The following is a 25,590-nucleotide window of genomic DNA, read 5'->3' as shown; positions in this document are numbered from 1 at the left end:
TTATAAAGGGACAACAAGAATCCTTTGCTGGATATAGACATTCCATCCTTGGGCTGAAGATTACTACCATCTTCTTAGGAGGTTGTTATTGAGTTTGAATCGGTGAAGGAATGTGTACAAACAATGTGCCAAATCATTCTCTTCTAGGGACCACCAGGCACTGAAGGGGAATCTGGTCTGCAAGGCGAGCCAGGCACAAAGGTAACATCCCTTAACAGTCAAGGAGAGGGTCTCAAACCTTTCACAACTGACCACTATGTTTGCCATATTTTGGTGAACACCCACCATCTTGGAAGCAGGTAAAGAATAGTAGATAAAAATAGAAAGTGTTCTCAAATGAGTCAAAAATATTATTTAGTCATCTATATGTATGCATATATATGTGTGTGTGTATATATATATGTGTGTACACACACACATGTATATATGAGAAGGAATACAAATGAAATGGAGAAGGAAATGGCAACCCACTCCAGGATCCTTGCCTGGAGAATCCCATGGACACAGGAGCCTGGCGGACTGCAGTCCATGGGATCACGGAGAGTCGGACATGACCAAAGGGACTGAGCATGCACGAGCACAAATGAAAAAGTAAAATTATTATAAATAGTCTGAAGAAAAGGAACGAACATTGTTTTGGAACCCCTATCTTCATAATATGCCCTCCATAATTATTAGACATGCAGTTTTAATAGAAAGGAGTTTCATCTTCCCCTTTGTTTCTTCAGGGAGATGTTGGACCTGTGGGCAGTGCTGGAGCTGCTGGGGAGCCAGGGTTACGGGTAAGTGCCTACTAGAAACCGTTTTGATGCACTGGCCCACCTATCTTAGAGATTGAAAACTCAGTGAAAAGACTTAAACGATTGTATAGGAAACTTCTCTTCTATTATAGAAAATGTTTGTCTTTATTTCATAATTTGAAAAGCTGCATGCTAAACTCTTCACATTATTATTTAATAGCATTGAGAGCCCTAACTTCACACATTCTTTTCGCAGAATCAGGTGTACTCAGCAGAGTCCTTGCCAAATGCGTGGGGTCACTGTGCATGTCACTGATGTTAGCATGAAGAAGAAATGCACAAATACTAATGATCAGCTCTCATGCTATTTCTTGACCTAGCAAGACAGATAAGGCATTGAAACATAATTTGTGTTTAGAAAAACAAAAAACTAAAGGCATGCAAAGTTAATAAGTTTCAAAGAAATAACTAGATAATTATAATGAGATAGCTTACATTCTAATATAGACAGTGGTTCATTTAAGCTGTGGTAAGGTTTTTCCCAAGATAATAGGGGCCAAGATAATCTTAAGAGACTTTCTTTGTTTTCTTTTTTACTAAGAGGTAAAGTTGGGAGATGTTTTTGGCATCCAATTCCTTTCTTGTTCATTTTTCCTCTTTTTTTCAGGGGCACAGACAGTATGAGGTGAGGGTAATGGAAGTATCAGCAGTGGGAGCAATGGGCAGCTGTGAAGACACTGATTAATTTATTTTTTTAAATGGTTCAGGTGGCTGGAGAATTAGCACTTCTTTAATCACTTCATAAACCGTAGCTCTACATTTACTTCTGCAAGTTCTAAGCTAGGAAGACAGCTTCCAAATATACCAGGGCTTGCTCTGAATGTTGCTTCTCCTGTGTAAGAGAGAAAACACAGACCTAAAAATCTGGTACACTGATTTCAACTGAATTAAGTTGTATTAATTCATGTAAATTCAGAAAAGCAAGCTACTACAATTTTATGAGATTCAGTATTTACAGTCTTTAAGAAATGTAGATGTAGGTGTCTGTTTCCAAAGCTACCAAATGAATATATATTACCCTTAATTATCTTAAAGTTGTTAATATTCCAGGACCCTCTTATTTGAATTTACAGTGCTATAACTCTTTACATCATCTTCAGAGTTATTCCAGGCAAATTAAATCATGTTTATTATATTGTCAGGTGCTCCTTATAGATAAAGTAGAACTAGGAATAAATGTTCATGAAACTGCTACATCTATGGATACGAGGAGAAAAAAATAAAAATTAGGATAAATGATTTAACAACATAATAGATATTATTTTCTGCTGCCAAATAGGGTGAACCAGGAGCTCCTGGAGAAGAAGGTCTCCAGGGTAAAGATGGATTGAAGGTAAATTATGCTTTTAACATTATGATAAGGTAGATGTTTTTGAGAAATCTTTAAAATATTATATTGTACTTAATTTTCTATGAGCCAGCAAAAATCTCCTTATTGCATGGTATAATTATTTCACTACTTTCTTTTTCTTAAAATTTTTTTCTGGGTTATAGGGGAACCCAGGAGGAAGGGGACTTCCTGGAGAGGATGGAGAAAAAGGAGAGACAGGCTTATCAGGGACCACAGGGCCTTTGGGTGGACCAGGTCTGATGGGCCCTCCGGTGAGTACCTCTGGGTTCAATACTCAGTGAACTCAGGCTTCTACACACACACACACACACACACACACACACACACACACACACACACACACACGTGTGAATCATATACACACATTCTTGACCCCCTTATATGTCCATTTGGTGTTTGAAGATGTAGAATTATGGCTTGAGTGAGGGACAAACCAGGCACTGATTATCAGCCTTCCTAACAGCCAAGGAAAAAAGATACTTTTCCCATATGTCACACAGGCTATTGAACTTCTTAATTTTTTCTCTCACTTTGAGATATAATTGACATATATAAGTTTATAATACATGACATGTTGATTTGATATACATAAATATTGCTAAATGATTGCAATGGTACATTGTTTTATTTCAGCTTCAAGAATGCCCTTTAACATTTTTTTGTAAGGCAGGTTTAGTGGTGATGAACTCTTCAGCTTTGGGTTGTTTGGGCAACTCTTTATCACTCCTTTATTCCTGAAGGACAGTTCTGGGTATAGTGTTCTTCATTAAGAGGGTTTCATTTTTCTTCCCATATTTTAAAGATGTTATCTCATTCACTTCCAGTCTGTAAAATATGTACTGAGAAACCTACTTATAGTATTATTTGGGTTGTTATATGTGATGAGTCACATTTCTCTTGCTACTTTTAAAATTCTCTCTTTGCTTTGACGGTATAATTGCAGTCATCCCTCAGTTTCCATGGGAGATTGGTTCCAGGACCTCCACAGATACCAAACTCTGCAGATGCTTGAGTCCCTTACATAAAATGGCATAGTATTTGCATATAACTTACCTACATTCTCCTATATACTTTAAATCACCTCTAGATTACTTATATACCTGGTAAAATAAATACTATGCAAATATGTTGTAAATATAGTATAGATGCTATGTAAACCATTGTCATTGCATGGCAAATTCAAGTTTTGTAACTTTCTGGAATTTTAAAAAATATTTTTATTTAATATTTGATAATATTAATAAAAGTATTGATATTATTAATATTTTGGTTGTTTGACTCTGCAGTTGTGAAACCTGAAGGTCCTGAGTGTTGACTATAATGTGTCTCAAAGTAGCCCTTTTTGGATTCAACCTATTTGGAATCCTTTGAGTCTCAAAAATCTGGACAACAATTTCTCTCCCCAAGTTTGGGATGTTGTCAGCCATTATATCTTTAAATATTCTTTCTTCTCTTTTCTTTTTTTATTCTCCTGGTATTTGCACAATAGTGTCCTACTTGATGCTTTCCCATAAAGTATCCTAGTCTTTTTTCTTTTTTCTCTTTGGGATAATTGAAAACCACTTATCTTTGAGTTCATTGATTCTTCTGCTTGGTCAGATCTGCTGTTGAAACTGTTGAATTCTTCAGTTCAGTCATGGTATTTATCTCTAAGATTTTTGTTTTGTTTATGATTTCTATTTCTTTGTTGAACTTCTCATGCATTGTTTTCCTAATTTCATTTAGTTATCTGTCTATGTATTCTTGAAGTTCACTGCACTTTTCTAAAAGGAATAGTCTTGCCTGGTGTGTTGCAGTCCATGGGGTTGCAAAGAGCTGAACACAACTTAGCAGCTAAACTACAACAATTCTTCCCTGGAGAATTCCATGGACGGAGGAGCCTGGAGGGTTACAGTCCATGGGGTCACAAAGAGTCAGGCACGACTAACACACTCTTCTCAATTCTTTATTAGACAGTTCACAGACTTCCATTTCAATTATTGAAGTACTTTATGTTTCTTTTGATTTTATTATGTTTATCTGTTTTTTTATGATCATAATATCCTTGCATTGATGTTTGCACATTTGAGTGAGTGATCTCCTCTTCCAGATTTTATAGGTTTGTTTTGGCAGAGAAAGACCTTCACCAGTCTCTTTGCTTGAGGGAACTGGATGGGTCTGCTTATAGTGTTTGTCGGCAGGCACAGCTTGCTACTGAGATCTCCAGGTTGGTGAGGTCCCTACCCATATTGTGAGGCAACAGGAGAGTTTCCACTGGCTGGTCTCTGCAGTTGGGTTGGCCACCTGGCTAGTCTCCACATAGTAGTGGGGCCACTAAATAGGCACCCTGGTGGGATAGGTATGCTGGCTGGGTTCCATGGTCAGATGGGGCCATTAGCTGGCTTCTGAAGTTACCTCTGGTAGGGTATGATCTAGGCTATGTTCCCTGGAAAGACAGTAGCACTTGTTGGATCCTGCAATTAGGCAAGGCCTCATGTTATACTCTCTAACTGGATGTGGCCCTGGTAGAGCCCCATATTCATGCAGAACTGCAAACATGGCTCCACAGTTGAATGGAGCTACAGGCTGTGTCCCAGGTTTGAACAGAGTTGCTTTGTGATCAGTTAGGGCACTGGCTATGCTTCTCTGTTGGATGAGGTCACTTGCCAGGCTCTCTGATTAAGTGGAGCCTCCAGCTACATCTCACAGATAATACTCCATGGTAGGATGGAGTTACATTGCCAGGGTGAGGCTACAGGCTGTTTTTATAGTTGGACAGGCTGTAGGTGAAACTGCTGCTGAATAGGGCTGTTAGCTGGACCCACAGCTGGGAAGTATTTAACTTAGACTGGACTCCAAGCCTGCCCAGGACACTGCTCAGAGTCCCTGCTCTGCTGGCTTGGCTCCCTGCCTGAGCAAGGCTGTAGTATGGACTCTACAGCTGCCTAAGTTCTCAGACGAGGCTTTCTGGTCAAGAAGGATGGGAGCCCATGCTTAGCTATTGAGCAGTGTTGTAGAATTACTCACCTGCCCAGGCAGGACCATATAACAGGCTCAAGAGCAGGTATGAACATTTGACTGGGGACACACACCAGTCCATTATTCTGGCCTGGAGAATTTCATGGACTATATAATCCATTACTTTGCCAACAAAGGTCCGTCTAGTCAAGGCTATGCTTTTTCCAATAGTCATGTATGGATGTGAGAGTTGGACTATAAAGAAAGCTGAGCGCAGAAGAATTGATGCTTTTGAACTGTGGTGTTGGAGAAGACTCTTGGAGAGTCCCTTGGACTGCAAGGAGATCCAACCAGTCCATCCTAAAGGAAATCAGTCCTGAGTGTTCACTGGAAGGACTAATGTTGACGCTGAAACTCCAATACTTTGGCCACCTGATGCAAAGAGCTGACTCATTAGAAAAGACCCTGATGCTGGGAAAGATTGAGGGCAGGAGGAGAAGGGGATGATAGAAGATGAGATGGTTGGATGGCATCACCGACTCAATGAACACAAGTTTGGGTAAACTCCTGAAGTTGGTGATGGACAGGGAGGCCTGGCTTGCTGCAGTCCATGGGTTCACAAAGAGTTGGACATGACTGAATGATTTTCACTTTCACTTTCCAAATCATGCAGAACTTCAGCCAAGCTCCCTGATCAGACAATGCCACCAGCTAAGTTCTGCAGATAGGCAGACCACTGGCTGGGATCTCTGTTCAGGTGCTGCTACAAGCAGAGATGGAGTCCAATAATACTTTAGTGCTGGTTACTGTAAGTCTTGCCACTTTGCCCATCTTTTATCTTTTCCCCAGTTGTCAGGACCTCAAGTTCCCCAAATGATCCTCATGCAGACCTGACTGGGAAACTCTGGAAATATCTTGCAACAGTAGATGGGCTGAATATCCACTTTGGGTTCTCTTTTTCCCTACAGGAGAAGCTATAGATCAAATGGGTTCACTCTGCAGTGCTGTGTTGGCCTGGGGAAAAGACAATGCAACCCAAATGAAACCTTTCCTTCAGCTTCTAATGTGGCTATTCTGTCTCTGTGATTCAAGAACCTGCTTCAGCCTCACCCTCAGGTTCCAAGCCATACTTCTTGAGACTTGGGTTTCTAGTATTCTTGATAGTTTTAATTTTTTTAGAGGATTCATCAGGACTGGACCCAAAGAGAAGCCAAATAAGAAGTACTGAGTAAATGTGGTTATCTTCCTGAGAAGCTTTCTCAAATTGGTTTTTATATAAGAAAGTCATTAATAATTATTAATATTTTAGCGTAGATTTTTTTTTTCAGACAACTGGCCTAATTCCCTAAGAAAATACTAAAGTTATTTGGAGTGGTGGCAGGGAGGGCGGCAGGACACAGGACTAACGAAAAGAAAGGTCTAATCATGCCGTAGGACAACACAGCCAGGAAACCCAGAGGGATGATGCAGCATGACAAATGGTGATGGGCAGAACAGAGATGAAAAAGGGGCTCAAAACAAGACATGGAAAAATGATAAACACAGACTTCATCTGCTTCATAACTTTTCCCAGGAATAATCCTGCCTTGTACACATCTTTGGTGCCTTTTTTAGTAACAACACATGTGCATTTCTTTTTTATTCTTTTTGTTGTTCTTCTTGGAATTTTAAATGCCTTTTAGCTCATAAGCTCAATAAAAATACCATGGCATATTTTTTCAAAAGAATTTTATGATCCAAGGAGCTATTGCTTAATCAGGCAGCCTGATGTTCAATTTATTTTTGCACTTCAAAATAATTCTTCCTTAGGCAATGTCACAAAGATGCTACCTTTAAAATTCTTTAAAAAAATAAGAAAGAGAGTGAAAAAAGAAATTAATTTTTTTCAAGTAACGAGATGTTCTTTTTACTTTCTAAAAGATTGGAAAATGAAATCTGGATAGAAAAATAAGGCAAGGGAAACATCGGTAACAAATTCCCAAATCCAAGATGTAAGCTCTTTGAACAAAGGAAAACATATTGTATTTCATGCTTGAAATCTACTCTAAAATAGACAATTCAGTTGTCTAAATGCATAACTCTGCATGAGAAAAAGAGCTTGAAAGCTTCTGTGAAGAAACATCTGCCATCATTCATTTCTTAAAAAGTGTATTGCCCTGGTATTTATGATCTAAACAGATGTGAAGCTATATACTCTAAAGCTGAGTAGGTATAAATGAAATTATCTTGTTTTATTCCTTTACAAGAAAACTTGGTTGGATTTATTGAAGTTTAATTTTCCCATCTGTGTAGGGTGGTATGATATTAGGTAGAAGTGAATATCTTAAGAGAATCTGAAATTAAATAATGCATACTTTTCAAAGAAGCATTTCCAGTAGAATCTTAAAAGTGAAGTCAAAAAGACGAGAGGAATAGTTAGAAATATTTAGTTAGAAATAGTTAGAAAAGAATGAGGTATACATGACCCTTGTTTCTAAGACAATTTCCTTGGAAACCCTGAAAAGTAATCACTTTAGCAATCTGAAGTCAGTGGCATTAAGGAGTAAAAGGTTATCTAAATCCTTATCTTCTGAATGATTCATATAACTCTGGTTTTAGACTTGCGTGTTCTGAACTGTTGTGTTGTAAAGCAACACACAATAGAAAGAACCATGCACTGTCTACTCTGCAAGGATTGTCCAAACCCCTAGTCTATTACTAAAGTGCTGTACATTCTTGAGAGAGTCGTTCTTTGGCTTCTCAGTTTACACATTACACATAATAACGGGGTTCAAGCTCTGCAGAACTCCTATGATGCTTGTGTCAAGGAGGATGCTGAACTGGAAGGACTTTATTTATTCTTTATCTGCTTGAATCAGAGAAGATTCTTCCATGTCTGGTTAACATATTAGCTTCTATACAGGGGTTTTTTGAGAAGAAAAGCTTACGTAGCCTTAAAAAAAAATTAGCTTGGATGTTTCTAAATATTTGTTAGCTTTACAAACTGCGACTCTGTAAAAATTTTCTAAATTTTTAGAAATTAAAATTTTTTTAATTTTCTGAATTTTTATATAGTTTATAAATTTTTGTTAGCTTTACAAACTGTGACTCTAAAATTTTTCCATTCACTAATTCAGTGAAGTTTATGAGTTCCTTGGATGAGCCAAGAACTCTGCTAAACTTTGGAAATACCGAGGGGAACAAGATGAGAAAGGTTCCTGATCTCAGATTTGATGGTATCATGGAGAAGACTGAGTAGGCAAGATTACTGCAGGTGGTGGTTAATGTAGTGATGAAGATAAACAGGATGATGATAAAGGACAACTGGTTAAGGGAAGGGAAAGCCAACTAGTTAAGAGAAGAGAAGCTGTTTACACTAAGGCATTGAGGAAAGGCTTCTCTAGATAGGGGAGGATTGAACTGAGACCTGAAGAGTGAAGAGGAGCCAGTGAATGAAAGAACTTTGAGAGACCCTTCAAGGTAGGTCAAATAGCAATGGAATACCAAGGACCAAGATGGGGAAGTAAGAATGATCTAGGTATTTTTGGAAAACTAAAAGGAGTTTGTTACAGCAGAGTGAATAGTGAAAAGTTGTTTGAGATGAGCTTGAGGAAATAGGTAGCAAATCATGAAGGAGATTTTAAACCACAGTAAAAAATTGGGGCTTATTTAAAATATAGTAAGAAGCCACTGAAAGGTTTTAAGCAGAAGAAAAATATAGTCTCTAATGGGAACATTCTCTGTAATTTCCAAACTTATTTTAACAATGTCTAGTGTTATTGGTTATCTCAAGGGATGAATTAATTTCCAGGGAAAAAAAATAAACAAGATAAATTTGAATTACAAAAGCATGTGATGTACTGAGAAAATTTAATGAGGGAAAGAATGATCTTTTCAACAAATGTTGCTAAAACTACTGGATACCCACACACTAAAGAATTAATTTGGATCTTTCCTTATGCTACACACAAAATGAACTCAATCTGGGTCATAGATCTAAATTTAAGAGCTAAAACTATAAATGTCTTGGAGGACAACATAGAAGGAAATCTTCTTGACCTTGGGTTATGCAAAGCCTTCTTAGATAACACCAAAATTACAAAAAAAAACAAAGAAAAACAGATATATTGGACTGCATTAAAGTGAAAAGTTTTAGAACTTCAAAGAACACCATCAAGAAAGTGAAAAGACACCATAGAATGAGATAAAATATTTGTAAATTGTATGTGATAAGGGACTAGTATCCAAAAATATATGAAGAACTCTTACAACTCAATAATAAAAAGATAATTCAATTGAAAAGTAAAAAGTCTTTAAACAGATATTTCTCCAAAGATATATATAGTTGGCAAATAAGCACATGAAAGATACTCAACATCATTAACTATTAGGAAAATGTAAATAAAGCCACAATGAGATACCACTTCACATCCACTAGAGGAAAAAAAAAAAAAAACAGAAAATAATAAGTGTTGATGAGAATGTAAAGAAATTGGAACTCATATATCATTGGTTGGATGCAAAATGGTGCAGCTACTTTGTAAATCAATTTGGCAGTTTCTCAAAATGTTAAAAACAGAGTTACCATATGACCCATCAGTTCTTGGCATATACCCAAAAGAATTGAAAACAGAATTCAAACAAAAATTTTTACATGAATGCTCATAGCAGCATTATTTATGATAGCCAAATAGAAATAACACAAAATGATCGTCAATTAATAAATGCTTATTAATTAATGTAGTATGTTCATACAATGGAATATTATTTGGCAATAAAAAATATACTGATCCATGCAAAAAAAAAATATTGATTCATGCTACAACCTTGATGAACTTTGAAAGCATTATGCCTAGCAGTCAGCCATAAGAGACCACATAATACAGGTAATATCCCAAATAGGCAGATCTCTAGAGACAGTGAATTAGGGTTGCCTAAGGCTGGGGCTTGGGAGGAAACTGGAAATCACTGCCAGTGGGTACAGGATTCTTTATGGGGTGGTGGAAATTGATTCTAAAATTATGGTGATGGTTGCACAACACTATAAAAACCATTGAATCATACACTGCAAATTAGGAGCCCCCATCCCCCAGACCGTGGACCGATACTGGTCCAGGACCTATTAGGAACCAGGCCACACAGACGGTGAGCAAGCAGAGCTTCATCTATATTTACAACCATTCTCATTACTATGTGAGCTCTGCCTCCTGTCAGATCAGAGATGACATAATAAATGTAATGTACTTAAATCATCCTGAAACCATACTTATCTCCCCCATCCATGGAAAAATTGTCCTCCATGAAACCAGTGTCTGGTGCCAGAATGATTGGGGGTCACTCCTTTAAATAGATTCATAATATGGTATGTGAATTATATCTCAAAAACCATTGTTTTTAAAAATGGATGTGATGTGTTGCTTCTGAGACTACAGCTACTCTCACAAAGTTAAATCAGTAGGGAATCCCAAATCTGTTCTCTGTGGTGTAAGTAGGCTGAACATCAAGGCAGCTATTCTCTGTCAGTATGACATTTGTTTAAAAGCATTCTTATTTGTGTAATCATTGAAGAAGTCTATTAAAACATGCACATTGAGAAGTGATTGCTTTTTTCTACTCTGCCCTGCAAGTCTCTAAATACACAAATAGGTTGTAGTGGGTCATGTAAACTTTTAAAAGCCAACATTTTGGAGAAAATTATCACTGATGCATTTCAGAACAAACACAAAAATAAACCAGCCTAATATCAGTGGAAGTTTACCACCGCGACTCCCCAAAAAGAAAAACAAGCCATCTTTAAATAGAAAAAAAGTAAATGAAAGAACCAGGAGAGATCTTTCTGATTATAATGACAGAAGAAAATACAATATAGAACGGGCAATGTCTTTTCTCACATATAATGAGCTCTTCAGATATGTTTGAAAGTTTACTGTGCAGAAGATTTATTTCCATTTGTTCTATTTCCTAGAAGCTAAAAAGTAAAAAAATGTCACTATCCTTTGCCTTTTACTCATGAATTTTGGTTTTAATTCCAGCAGATAGTAAATTTTTTAAGGTGTTATTTATTTACAAATAGATATCTAGCAGACCAGCTACTGTCTGATTCAGTTCAGTTCAATTCAGTCGCTCAATCGTGTCCGAGTCTTTGCGACCCCATGAATTGCAGCACGTCAGGCCTCCCTGTCTATCACCAACTTCCGGAGTTCACTCACACTCAAGTCCATCGAGTCCATGGTGCCATCCAGCCATCTCATCCTCTGTCGTCCCCTTTTCCTCCTGCCCCCAATCCCTCCCAGCTTCAGAGTCTTTTCCAGTAAGTCAACTTTTCACATGAGGTGGCCAAAGTACATGGGCATGTGTTCTATCATTCATTTATTAAATATTTATTAAGCATCAATTATATATGAGACACAGTTCTGGACACTGTTACAAAAATGAACAAAACAGATAAGATCTCTGCTGTCATGGAACATGCAGTGTAGAAGGACAGTGTGAACAAGAATAATAATTTCTGATAGTTATTTCCTATGAGGAAAATAAACCATGGTAATGGGATTTTGAATGCCCTGATAAAGGGGCTACTTTAATTGGGATGGCCACAGAAGGACCACCTGAAGTTACATTGAGCTCGATGCCTAAAGATAAAAAGGAGCCAACCATGTGGCTATCTGAAAAGGAGCATTCTAGGCAGAGGAAACATCCAACGCAAATGCCCCAAGATAGAAAGGGTATTTATTAAATGCCCTATTTTAAAAAAGGAAGGGTCCAAGTAGTAAATAACTGGAAAACATGATGTCAGAGAAATGTGAGGAGGCAGATCACACAGGGGACTATAGACCATGATAAGAGGTTTGAAGATTATTCTGATTGCGCTGGGGAGCCATTTGGAAGGTTTTACATAAGGAGAGATGTTTGATTAAAATTGTTCATGATCATTTGGGTTACTCTGAAGAAATGGAATATAAGGGTAAACATGGACCAAATTACTTAGAAGGCTGTGGCAGTCATGTAGACGAAAAAATGATAGAGTGACTTGGAATTCAGGGGAGCAATAGAGACAGTAAATATTAACCAGATTCAAGACATCTTGGAGATACAGTTGACTGGATTTGCTCATGGTTTGGATGTTGAGAAAGAGGGAAAGCATAATAAAGAATAAATCTGATTTTTAGGTGAGCAACTGAGTTGTTGCTCATTACAATTAAGTGTGTAACAGGGTTACAGATTGGCACTTTGACATGTGCAAATATAACATTTATCTCTGGCTAATCTGGTTTTCCTCACAAGCCCTAATTTAGATTGGTGAGGAGTGGTTGGGGAATTGAAGGAGAAAGAAAGGAAACTTCTGCATCGAATTCAGTTAAAAGCTTAATCTGTTCCTATAATTTAGTAGTCTCTTTGGGTAAAGCTCAGACTCTTATGATGCTTAGTCTCAGATGTATCAGTCTTCCACCTCCCTCTTTCCTTACTTCCTAATACTGACTCTGTGTTTGCAGTGGTGGCAAGGATGAAGAGGCCTTGGATCTAGAATACTGGACAAAAGATGGGAACTAGTGATTCACATATAAATGCTGAATTACTATATGAAGAGAGATTCATCTTCCTTTATAATCAGGAATATGTGAATTGAAATCCCTAATAATATATCATTTTGCTCCCTTGAGATGGACAAATTTTAAGTTTGATAGTACCAAACATGTAAGATATGGAGTAACTGGAACTCTTAAATGTTGCTTTTGAGGATGTAAATAGGCTAAAACTCTGGAGAACAAGTTGCCAAAATCTTATGTACTGAAAGGTACATGTATCCTGCAAGGAATTCAATTCCAGAGTATACACCCTCACCCAAAAAACTCTTGATGTAGGTATATAGAGGTAGGTGCAAGAGTGTTTATTGAAGGACTGTTTGTAGCATAAAAAAAAAAAAAAAGCAAAACAAACAAACAAACAAAAACTACCAAAAGCTCATCACTAGGGAAATGGCCGCGTTAATTGTGGTTTGATTACAAAGTGGAATCCTACTATTTAATGTTGTAGCTCAGTAGGTAAAGAATCTGGAATGTGGGAGACCCAGGTTTGATCCCTGGGTCTGGAACATCCCCTGGAGATGGAAATGGCAACCCACTCCAGCATTCTTTCCTAGGAAATCCTATGGACAGAGGAGCCTAGCAGGCTACAGTCCATAGGGTCACAAGAGTCGGACACAACTTAGTAACTAAACCACAACCACCACCACTACAAAATGTAAGTAGAGTAGAGACACTAAATAATTTCAAAAACAAAATATTGTTCTAAAAAAAATTTCAAAAGAATGTATAAATTATGATACTGCTTATTGAAAGTTTCAAAAGACACAAAATAAGCATATAATGCTTGGGAATATATACAAATGGAGTAAAAGTGTAAATAAATGCACGGGGATGATAAATTGAAGACAATGGTTGCACCTGAGTGAGGAGAGAAGGTGATATGTTTGCAAATATAAGTGCATATATGGGACTTCAGTCTTGTGTGTATTTGTGAATGTGTATGTATAGCTTCTATTTCTTAAAGTGGGTGGTAAACACTTGGGTGTTTATTATACCTCTTATTAATAATCTTTTATATATAGTTAATTATTACATAATACCCTTTGAAAAAGCAACAGAAATTAATGAGAACTGACATTTCTTGAGCTCTTCAAGTATAAGTCTAGTCCTTTCTCATTCAATCTTAGTAACTCTGAAGAAGTATTAATATACCCCTGCTATATAACAGGAAACAGGCTGTTAGAGGTAAAATAATCCACCTATAGCCATACAGCTGTTAGGTGACAGAGCCAAAATATGAAACTGGAGCAGTCTGGCTTAAATGCTCACGCCGTTAACCTCTGTAAATGTTAATCACCCTCTCTTAAAAAGGCCATGTTAACCGCAAAGAAGTCTCCCGTTAGTGCAACGATCATTTCAACCTCTGGATGCAGCTGGAACTACAGCAATAGAACTTAACCGCCTTGGCCTCTAAATTCAGCGGGTTTTCTGAGGCTAGAAGAACATTTGCTCAGGAGCACAGGGCATGAGTCATTTCCTTAGGTATCTGTTTATTCGTTTAACAAATATTTATCAAGAGCCTCCGTAGCACAGTGGTAAACCACAATTTATTTCTTGTCTACATCATTTTTGCCTTTTGCCAAGTTTTGGGACACAAATTTGAAATTTCCATTTTCATTTCCAACTAATGCAAGGAATGCTGTGATTAATTATTGGCTATTTTTGAATCTGAAGCCTGGCTTACTGTGGATTTCATTTAAGCCTAACCATTGTTGACCTGCAAATTCATATGACATTAAAATATTTTAACCACTTCTTACTTTAAAAAAAGTGTTTATTGAAAACTTTTAGTCTACTTTTGTATAAATAAAATACCGATTGAAATAAAAATATTGTTTTAAACAGTTTAATATGACTACCTCCTTTCTCTCAGTGTGTTTCCCCTTTCTCCTTTTTTTCCCCCCACAGATAAAAGAGTATTTGCTTAATCGTACCCTTCAGTGGAGATTTTCAGATTCTCCCTGACAATGTATTAGATATATTTTATAATCCTGTTCATTCAACAAGATGTTGAACCCAAAGTAGCTCATAGAACTGCTGACATGGATGCATTTAGGTTAACTTTAATTGCTTTCTCACTGGCTGTGCTAAAACCAAGTTATTTTCCCTCTGTGATTAAGAATGGTTTCATTTTGTCTTCTTGACTAGTTTGTATATGTGAACTTTACTCACTATTAACAGCTGGGCCTCTAACTCATCATGACCTCTTTTTAAATAGTTATATGAACATAATAATGTTGAGAAGTAGCCCACATTTTTATTTAGTGTTCAAGTCAGTGATTATGTGATATAAGTATTTAAGCATTCTATCTAGTTGTATCTCTAATAATTTATTTCCTTTTTTATCCAGGGACCTGAAGGAATTACGGGAATTCCAGGACAAAGAGGTCGTCCAGGAAAGAAGGTAAATTTTTTTTTACATCTGTTTATGTTGGTTTTCTTTATCCTGATGTGCACATAGCTCCATAGCATACTGTGATGTTTTTATTTGTACTAGAAATAAAGCATTAAAGAGCCATAAATTTGACTTAAAAGGCATAATTGTATAAATTAATATTTAATTCCACATAGGAGTACTTTTTACCTTAATTATATGAAGTCAAATTTTTCACTTTGTCATTTCTGAAAAGATCTTTGCCTTTTCTTCTCATCTTTACCAGAAATTCTTTAGTAGACCATGGGCATGAAAAGAGAGAAAAGAAAAAATGCTATACCATTTGTGCCATTTAATAACAACTTTAGTAAGATATTTAGGGGAGAGAAGTATTATTAGAATTGTTTTTGGCTGGTTTGAATATATTTTTCCAAATTGAAAAGGTTAGTATTGATTTTATCTTCCCTATATATTAACTAAGAGACACAAAACAATATGTGTTATTTGCTTCCTTTTACTAGGAAAATGTGATGTGTTTGTAAAATTTAGTACTTTATAATAAATAATTCATACTTGGATAGAGTCAATAATTTTTTCAAGTATTGGTGAAACATAAAAATTATTTTCCCATTGTAATACAATAAATCTAAATATATTTACTATAATTAAGTACAAATCACACCATATTCTAGTTCCCAAAATTGAATTATATCATTTCTGTGAATATGCACCTAATCCATTTTTCTTATAACTTGGGGGCAGTATAAGAAATAATAGAAGATACAAGTGAATGAGGTATATTTTAGTTACCATTCTCAGTCATGAAATAATGCCCAATATTGAAGTCTCTTTTCATCATACATAATGTACTTTCTAAATGGTTTTACAAGTAGGGCAGTGCAGATCCATACAGCAACCTGTGAATTATTATGAATCACCAAAAATCTCCTGACTATGATCATAGTTTAATTTTTCCTTTTGTCTACTTGATTATCAATAATAGAACTGAGTTACCACATGTAGAGAATAAATTATAACATTTACTATTTAAAAGCAGCTGTACTTTGATATTACAGAATGATCAGTTAGCCTGTTGGAAAACAGAAGAATTGGTATTCAGATGGATGTAAAATCATGTAAAAATGTTACAGATTTTTAAAGACAAATTCCAACCAAGTGATGATGTTGAGTATACAGAACTGCCCACTAGAGCCTTTATGCATTAAATGTATCTTTGGGGCACTGAAATTCTCTGTAGAAACAGGCTTGTCATAGGGCCTGTGTTTTCTCAGGACATGAGCAAACATATGTGTGTATGCATTTGTACATAATACATAACAAGCTTACTTGTTATAAAACACTTGGTTATTTGTAATTCAGCATGAGCGCCAGACTTCCCTGCTTATTTGCGCAAAAATTTTTGTATTCTTTTTTCCAAAATTACTTTTAATTACATTTTTAAGGTAACCCAGGTGGTGATGGTATGTTGTTCTTGTCAGTGGTGGTCTGTAGTACTAGTAACTTAAAACAAAGTAAGTATTTATAGAATTTTGCCTACAGAATATCCTCTGGAGCCATTCAGGTATATGATGTAGTTGATTAATTTAAGTATAAGGTTTTTTTCTTACTTTTCTCTCTCGCTAATGGCATCCACAGGGTGATAAAGGAAAAATGGGGCCTGCAGGAGAAATTGGAAGCAGAGGTGCTCCTGGACAAATTGGGGAAAGTGGTCTTAAGGGTGCCAGAGGAACTAGAGGTGCTGTGGTCAGTATTTGATTTGTCTCCAAAACTGAGTTCACTGCGGATGGAAAGAAATGTATCCATGTCTAAAAGCTTCACCTCTTGATTAATTTTACAGAGAAAGCAAAAGTTCCATTGAAAATAATCTACCTCCATGGGATATGGAGAATTGTAAGCATTCCACAGTACTTAAATGGCTTAGTGGCTTCTGGACATGAAAAAGGAAAGGGGAAAAAAATCTCAAAATGGAAATTAAATATGAAATAAGATTTTTAAAAATCAGATTATAACTCCCAACCTAAGTAGGAAAGTTTATAAAGTTGTACTTTAAATCAGGATTTAATATCTGTATAAAATTATGCTGTCATGGTTGATGAATTGCTTTGAAAATTACTCAAAAATGGGTTTTCTTTATATGCTTAGACTCTCATGCTTATCTAGAGATTATTTCTTTATAACCATCTGTGATAAGTCTCCAAAACAGCTACTGATTTTTAATCTTTCGTATGAATTTTACATGATATTGGAAGCAAAGATAGCATGATACTTTTGAAACTAATATCGAAATTATGTTGCTAACATATTTGAACTTGTTCAAAAAGTCACAGAAGAAAGAGATGCAAAATATTCAAGAGGTTATCCAATTTAGTCTTTTGAGTATTTCATAAACTTATATATCAAATCCATATGTATTTCCTAGTCACCATTAAAATGTCACAAGTGGCTTTTCACCAAGTCCTTTGGAGACCATTGAATAATCTATTGTCTGAAGAAGGTTTTCCTTGGCCTCATTTTAGGGGAAAATCACATGAAGGGATATATTGTTTAGACTGGAGTATCAAAAAGCAGTCTCTGATGGGCAACTCTTTTAGTTGAAGCTCTCTGATGTTCTAAATGCGATTACTCTATCCGTTATCTCCTCCATCCCTTACTCTCAATTGTAAGACTCCTCAGCCTCATTTTAAGTGTTCCATTCCTTACTGTCATCTTACTAAGTCAGGTAGTATGTACTTCCTTTTGTTTAAATTGATAATATTTTTCTTCTATGCCCTATGAATTCAAAAATGGTATATAACGTGATACCCAAGAGTAGAATTGCTAGATCATATGGTGTTTTGTTTTTAATTTTAATTTTTTGAGGAGTCCGCATACTGTTTTCCATAATGGCTGCAACAATTTATATTCCTACCAACAGTGAACAAGGGTTCCCTTTTCTCCACATCCTTCCCAACACTTGATATTTGTTGTCTTTTTGGTAATAGCCATTCTAATAGGTATGAGGTGATATCTCATTGTGGTTTTGATTTGCATTTCCCTGATGATTAGTGTTGAGCATCTTTCCATGTGCCTGTTGGCTATCTTGGGAAAATATCTGTTTAGATACTCTGCCCATTTTTAAATTGGGTTGTCTGTCTTTTTGATGTTGAGTTGTATGAATTATTTTTATATTTAGATATTAACTCCTTATCAGATTCATTGTTTGCAAATATCTTCTCCTATTCAATAGGTGACCTTTTTGCTTTATTGATAGTTTCTTTGACTGTGTAAAAGCTATTTTGTTTGATATTGTCTACTGATTTTTCCTTTTGTTTATTTTACCTGAGGAGAGATATAAAATAAAAGTATTTCCAAGACCAATATCAAAAAGCATACAGTCTGTGTTTTCTTCTGGAAATTTATGGTTTCAAGTCTTACATTTGAGACTTTTATGGGAATACTTCATATTAATCCTTTTGATGTTTGCAAATCTGATAAATGAAAAAGCATGTCTCATTTTCTTTCTTACATTTTCTTGCTTGCATCTAAATAAATTGTACATTTTTCTCAGAAAGTTGCCTGTTCATATGTACTTTAAATTTTTTTCTATTAGACTATTTTCTTTTTCTTAATTGTAAGAACACCTTATATAGTTTAGATAATATATTTTTGTTAAATATGTTGCAAATATATTACAAATATATTTTCCCTTTCTATCATTTATCTTGTTTATACTATCTTTCACTGGACAGAGGTTTTAATTATTACAATCAAATTTGTCAGTCTTTCTGTTAATTAGAAATGATTTCTTTACATAAAGTATATAAAAATATTCTTCCATATCCTGTTCCTAATATTGTTACCCTTAGCCCTGTTAAAGCATATGGAGTTTATTTTGCTATAAGTTGTGAAGGACTAATTTCTTTTTTCCATCTTCTTAGCCAGTTGTCTCAATACTATTTAATAAATCTATTTCCCAGTTTTCTGAAATGCTACCCTTACTGTAAGCTACTCTCAAATAATGGTCTGTTTTCATTTTCTCTATTCTCAATTTTTTAGTTTATTACTAGGTACCACACCATTTAAATTGTTACATCATTACAGTATCTTTTGAGATCTAGAAGGGCAAATACTTCATAATTTATGTTTCTGAAAAGCTCAGCTCTTGCTATGATTTCGTCTGTTTTTTGTTTGAACTTTAAAATACAATTCTGCAAGTTCTTTTAATATTGAATCATTCATAGAAATAGAATCACCATGTTCATTCTATGAATGATTAACATATGTCTTTTTATTTACTTATATCTTCTATATTCTTCAATAAAGCTTTGTTATTTCCTTTATCTCTGTTCTTACACCTTTCTTATTACATGTATTGTTAGTTTCTTACAGATTTTGTTGTTTTCAGGGTAGTCCTTTTTCTAGTTCATCTTCTTACTGGTCTATGTAAGAAATCTTTTTTTAAAATTTTATATTTATTTCAGTGAATTTTAATAATTCTAAGGATTCTTTAGGTAAATAATTTTATCACCTCCTCATATTTATTATTTATTATCCTTACTTATTTCATTGGTTAGAACTTCTGGCTGATGTGGCATTTGGCTGTACCTTAATTTCCTTATCTCTTTATTTTGAGACTCAAATAGAAGAGTTGGTGTGACAACTTTTTAATAATATAAAAGGAAGGGACATTTTTAAGAGTGTTTTTTTGCTTTTTTTCAGTTGTCTGTTATCTTTTCAGTAGTTTAGGAATATTTACTGATTTGCCTTTAACTTATGATTTCTTCATCTATGTAAATTGATAATAAGTGTAAATAATAGAGATGAATATTATACATAAGATGTCAATCAATTCTCTTTTAACAGCTTTGACCAGAGTTGAAATCATGTTCATCAAAGCACCTGAGACTATGAATGAGCACAGAGTTCTCGATCCTATCACGACAATACTAAAAACTATCAGAATTCACTCCCTAATATTTAGTGATGTGCAAATACCACAAACTTTGACAAATGCAAACTACATTTCCAAGAATTTGCTGGAAATTTACAGCATTCTGGGAACTGAAAGTATTTCTTTTAATATGATTAAAGATGTTCATACCAGAAATAAACCAAAGAAACATATTTGTGTGGGACTTACATGGTTCAGAAGTAAAATAAGATGCAAGTTGGAGAATTGCTTTTTGTTTTCCTGTTTCAGACTAGGTAGAATTTCATACTTTGAAAAATCTAAGTTAACAAAAATGCAGGTTTAACAATTCAAACAATTGTCTGTTTTCCTTCTAATGTTTGATTTGTTTTTTAGGGACATTTAGGATTGATGGGACCTGCTGGAGAGCCTGGAATTCTAGGATATAGGGTAGGCATTTCTAATTGGAAATAAGAAATGTATATTTGCATAAAAACATTACATAAGGATGTCATCCCAAATATACAAATTCAGATGAAATCTCCTGATAATACTTTCTAGCATATTTAGACATCAGGCTCCTATACAGTGAATCTTATTTTTCTTTCAGAATTAGTGTAATATCTAATGGCATAGCCGTGACAGTATTATGTAGAGCACATACTAATGATATGGAGATTGTCTACTGATTTGTCCTTCTCTTAGGGCCATGAAGGTCAACCGGGACTTTCTGGGTTGCCAGGACCTAAAGGAGAAAAGGTGTGTATGTTTATATTGACTTTTTAATCCTAAAAGTAAACACCGAATTCATGTGTTCTTTCTGAAAGTATGCTGGAAGCATTTTCAAAGAATAAAATAAGTACTTTTCAACCTGGGAAGTATTGTAGATTCTAGAAGAAAAATAAATATAAAGGGAGAAATATTTTAAATAATTAAGAAGTCTTTGATAGATAGTTTCAGATTGAGGTGAAATGATATGTTACAATACTTTGCAATCTGTAAAACTAATGTTAATTTGCTTATTGAAAGAGATTGTGAGACTGTAGATTAAATGACTAACTATAGCATGTTTATGGTAAAATTTTTATGAATTAAGAATAACTACAATAGTAGTCCTTTTGATTGGTAATATTGTTGGAAAACTACTGCTGCTGCTGCTGCTGCTAAGTCACTTCAGTCGTGTCCAACTCTGTGCGACCCCATAGACGGCAGCCCACCAGGCTCCACCGTCCCTGGGATTCTCCAGGCAAGAACACTGGAGTGGGTTGCCATTTTCTTCTCCAGTGCATGAAAGTGAAAAGTGAAAGTAAAATTGTTCAGTCATGTCCGACTCTTCGCGATCCCTTGGACTGCAGCCTACCAGGCTCCTCCCTCCATGGGAGTTTCCAGCCAAGAGTACTGGAGTAGGGTGCCATTGCCTTCTACACTGAGAAAATTAGTAAGCTGCTTTTTATGTAACTAAAGGAGATTGACACTTCCAAAGAGAACCATATATGAATTACAACTGTGTATAAAGTATCATATGCTAGGTTTTGTAGATAAAACTTTTTCATTTAAAAAAGATAAAACCAGATTGCATATTTTATAAACTATTAGAAATAATAGGCTTAATTTTTTTTAATTTATTTCATTAATTTAACTTTATTTATAAATCATCTTCATTGTAGGGTTATCCAGGAGAAGATAATACAATCCTAGGACCACCTGGGCCTCGGGGTGAACCAGTAAGTTTTTTCTAAAATTATTTTGATGTTTTAAGATAAAATGCAGTTAGTACAATAGATTCATAACACCAATTACATCTTTTTAAGAACTTTTTTTTGTTTTTAGTTTTATAACATGGTTTTATATGACAGCAGTACTTGCAGTCACATAATCTAAATACTAAAACTGTTTATATACAGATCAAGATCCTTAGCATTATATAGAAGTTTAATATAGGAACTTTCAAATCTAATTTCCAGCATTAAATTCATGAGAACAACTTTTTACAAAGATTATCAAAATATTACATACTCTAGGCATTTAGGGCAGATATTTATACATCAAATTCAGATTTATTTCTAAAGTATGTTTAAAAATCTGATCTATATCCTGTTTATAGTAGTTTATACACAGTTACCAAATGATTTCAAAATTCATCTAACTAGTTATTAGAGCCAATATTCTTTAAATATTATTAATCTGTAACCTTCTAATTAAGCATTTTAAAGACTAGCTGTAACCATGATTTTTTAAAAGTAGCTCTTCTATCTTTGATTATTTGAATAACTGTCTGTATGTTCATACTTAATTAAAACAGTATGCAGGATATATGTAAATTAAATGAATAGTGCAAAAATGCCTGGTTCACAGAAATAAATATAATTGGTTAAATTTTCTATATTTCACATGATATCATATAAAATAAAAGAATCCTAAAACAGAAGAATCAGAATATACAGTCACTCCCAATATTTTGACCTGACTCTTTGGAAATGATTGAAAAGTATACTCTGTTTTAGAAATAGGAAAAATTCTAGAGTTTTTCTGAGTAAATCAAACCAAGCTCACACAAAGGCAAACTCATCTATAAGAATATATAAAATTCTTTATCAGAAATCAACAAAAAATGAAAAGACACCTACTGAATGGAAGAAAATTCTTGAAAATGGTATGACCACTAAGGGGCTAATATCCAAAATATATAAACATTTCAGACATTTCATAAACATTTCAATAGCAAAAAAAAAATTCAATTTAAAAAATGGGCAGAAGACCTGTATAGACATTTTTCCAAAGAAAACATACAGATGGCCAGCCAGGCACATGAAGATACTCGACATTGTTAATCATCAGAGAAATGCAAATTAAAACCACAATGAGATAATCACCTCACACCTAGATGGCTGTCATCAAAAAGACCACAAATTACAAATGTTGACGAGGTGATGGAGAAAAGGGAACCCTGTGCACTGTTGGTGGAAATATAAATTGGTGCATCTATATGCAAAACACTATGAGGTTTTCCAAACAACTAAAAATAGAACTGCCATAAGACCCATCAATTCCATTCCTGGGTACATATTCAAAAAACAAAACCAGTAATCCGGAAAGATATATGCACCCCAATTCCATAGCAGCAGTGTTTGCAGTTACCAAGATATGAAATAAGCTTAAATGTCCATCCACAGATTAATGAATGAAGAAGATGTAGTCATATATATATGTATATATACATATACCCTGAGCTTCCCTGGTGGCTCAGATGGTAAAGCGTCTGGCTGTAATGTGGGAGACCCTGGTTCAATCCCTGGGTCAGGAAGATCCCCTGGAGAAGGAAATGGCAACCCGCTCCAGTACAGTTGCCTGGAAAATTCCATGGATGGAGGAGCCTGGTAGACTACAGTCCATGGGGTCACAAAGAGTCGGACATGACTGAGCGACTTCACTTTCACTTTCACTTTCATATATATACCCAAAAATATACACAATACTACTTATTTACCACAATGTGGGTAGACTTAGAGATAATTTTGCGAAGTGAAATAAATAAGACAGAGAAATAAAAATACTATGTCATAGCACATATATATGGAATCTAAAAAATGAGGCAGATAGTAAATATAACAAAAAAACAGACTCACAGATATAGAGAACAAACTAGTGGTTAACACTGCAGATGTAGAATGAGAGAGAGGCAAGATAAGGTTAAAGGACTAACAGTTCACTGATGGGAGACATACTAATACATCTTTTGATCAGGTCAGTTCAGTTCAGTTGCTCAGTCCCGTCCGATTCTTTGCAACCCCATGGACTACAACACACCCAGGCCTCCGTGTCCATCACCAACTCCCACAGTTTACTCAAACTCATGTCCATGGAATCAGTGATGCCATCTAACCATCTCATCCTCTGTTATCCCCTTCTCCTCCTGCCTTCAATCTTTCCCAGCATCAGGGTCTTTTCAAATGAGTCAGTTCTTCAGATCAGGTGGCCAAAGTATTGGAGTTTCAGCTTCAACATCAGTCCTTCCAGTGAATATTCACAACTAATTTCCTTTAGAATGGACTGGTTGGATCTCCTGGAAGTCCAAGGGACTCTCAAGAGTCTTCTCCAACACCACAGTTCCAAAGCATCAATTCTGCACTCACGTTTCTTTATAGTCCAACTCTCACGACCATACATGACTACGGGAAAAACCAAAGCTTTGACTAGATGGACCTTTGTCAGCAAAGCAATGTCTTTGCTTTTAATATGCTGTCTAGGTTGGTCATAACTTTTCTTCCAAAGAGCAAGCGTCTTTTAATTTCATGGCTTTAGTAATCATCTGCAGTGATTTTAGAGCCCCTCAGAATCCACTGTTTCCACTGTTTCCCCATCTATTTGCCATGAAGTGGTGGCATTCATCCTCTGAATGTAAGCCAACTTTTTCACTCTCCACTTTCACTTTCATTGAGAGGCTCTTTAGTTCTTCTTTGCTTTCTGCCATAAGGGTAGTGTCATCTGCGAATCTGTGGTTACTGATATTTCTCCTGTCAGTCTTGATTCCAGCTTGTGCTTCATCCAGTCCAGCATTTCTCATGATGTACTCTGCATGTAAGTTAAATAAGCAGGGTGACAATATATAGCCTTGACATAATCCTTTCTGGATTTGGAACCAGTCTGTTGTTCCATGTCCAGTTCTAACTGTTGCTTCTTGACCTGCATACAGATTTCTCATGAGGCAGGCCTGTCAAGTGGTCTGGTATTCCCATCTCTTACAGAATTTTCCACAGTTTGTTGTGATCCACACAGTCAAAGGCTTTGGCATAGACAATAAAGCAGAAATAGATGTTTTTCTGGAACTCACTTGCTTTTTCAATGATCCAACGGATGTTGGCAATTTGATCTCTGGTTCCTTTGCCTTTTCTAAATCCAGCTTGAACATCTGCAAGTTCACAGTTCATCTACTGTTGAAGCCTGGCTTGGAGAATTTTGAGCATTGCTTTGCTAGCATGTGAGATAAGTGCAACTGGGCAGTAGTTTGAACATTCTTTGGCATTGTCTTTCTTTGGGATTAGAATGAAAACTGACCTTTTCCAGTCCTGTGGCCACTGCTGAGTTTTCCAGATTTGCTGGCATACTGAGTATAGCACTTTTACAGCATTGTCTTTTATGATTTGAAATAGCTCAACTGAATATCCATCACCTCCACTAGCTTTATTTGCAGTGATGCTTCCGAAAGCCCATTTGACTTCACATTCCAGGATGTCTGGCTCTAGGTGAGTGATCATACCATTGTGATTATCTGGGCTGTGAAAATTTTTTTGTATAGTTCTTCTGTATATTCTTGCAACCTCTTCTTAGTATCTTCTGCTTCTGTTAGGTCCATAATATTTCTGTCCTTTATTGTGCCCATCTTTGCATGAAAAGTTTTCTTGATATCTCTAATTTTCTGGAAGAGATCTCTAGTCTTTCCCATTCTATGGTTTTCTCTCTTTCTTTGTGCTGGTCACTGAGGAAGGCTTTCTTATTTTTCCTTGCTCTTCTTTGGAACTCTGCATTCAAATGAGTATATCTTTCCTTTTCTCCTTTGCCTTTTGCTTCTCTTCTTTACACAGGTATTTATAAGGCCTCCTCAGACAACCATTTTGCCTTTTTATATTTCTTTTTCGAGGGGATGGTGTTGATCA

At 35.6% G+C, this 25,590-nt stretch overlaps 1 protein-coding gene across 1 annotated transcript in view; it reads left to right on the top strand.

The window, feature by feature from the left end:
- COL24A1 (collagen type XXIV alpha 1 chain) overlaps positions 1 to 25,590 on the top strand; it is a 396,719-nt gene that overhangs the window by 284,171 nt on the left and 86,958 nt on the right. The window contains exons 35-43 of the mRNA XM_018045691.1: positions 148 to 201; positions 729 to 782; positions 2,080 to 2,133; positions 2,295 to 2,402; positions 15,004 to 15,057; positions 16,684 to 16,791; positions 20,333 to 20,386; positions 20,642 to 20,695; positions 21,604 to 21,660. Coding sequence (XP_017901180.1) covers positions 148 to 201; positions 729 to 782; positions 2,080 to 2,133; positions 2,295 to 2,402; positions 15,004 to 15,057; positions 16,684 to 16,791; positions 20,333 to 20,386; positions 20,642 to 20,695; positions 21,604 to 21,660 — 597 coding nt within the window. The remainder of the gene's footprint in view (positions 1 to 147; positions 202 to 728; positions 783 to 2,079; positions 2,134 to 2,294; positions 2,403 to 15,003; positions 15,058 to 16,683; positions 16,792 to 20,332; positions 20,387 to 20,641; positions 20,696 to 21,603; positions 21,661 to 25,590) is intronic.

This window comes from Capra hircus, chromosome 3 (genome assembly GCF_001704415.2).
Source record: "Capra hircus breed San Clemente chromosome 3, ASM170441v1, whole genome shotgun sequence".
NCBI lineage: Eukaryota > Metazoa > Chordata > Mammalia > Artiodactyla > Bovidae > Capra > Capra hircus.
Note: the sequence above shows the minus strand (reverse complement) of the source record. Positions and strands in the feature narration are given on the sequence as shown.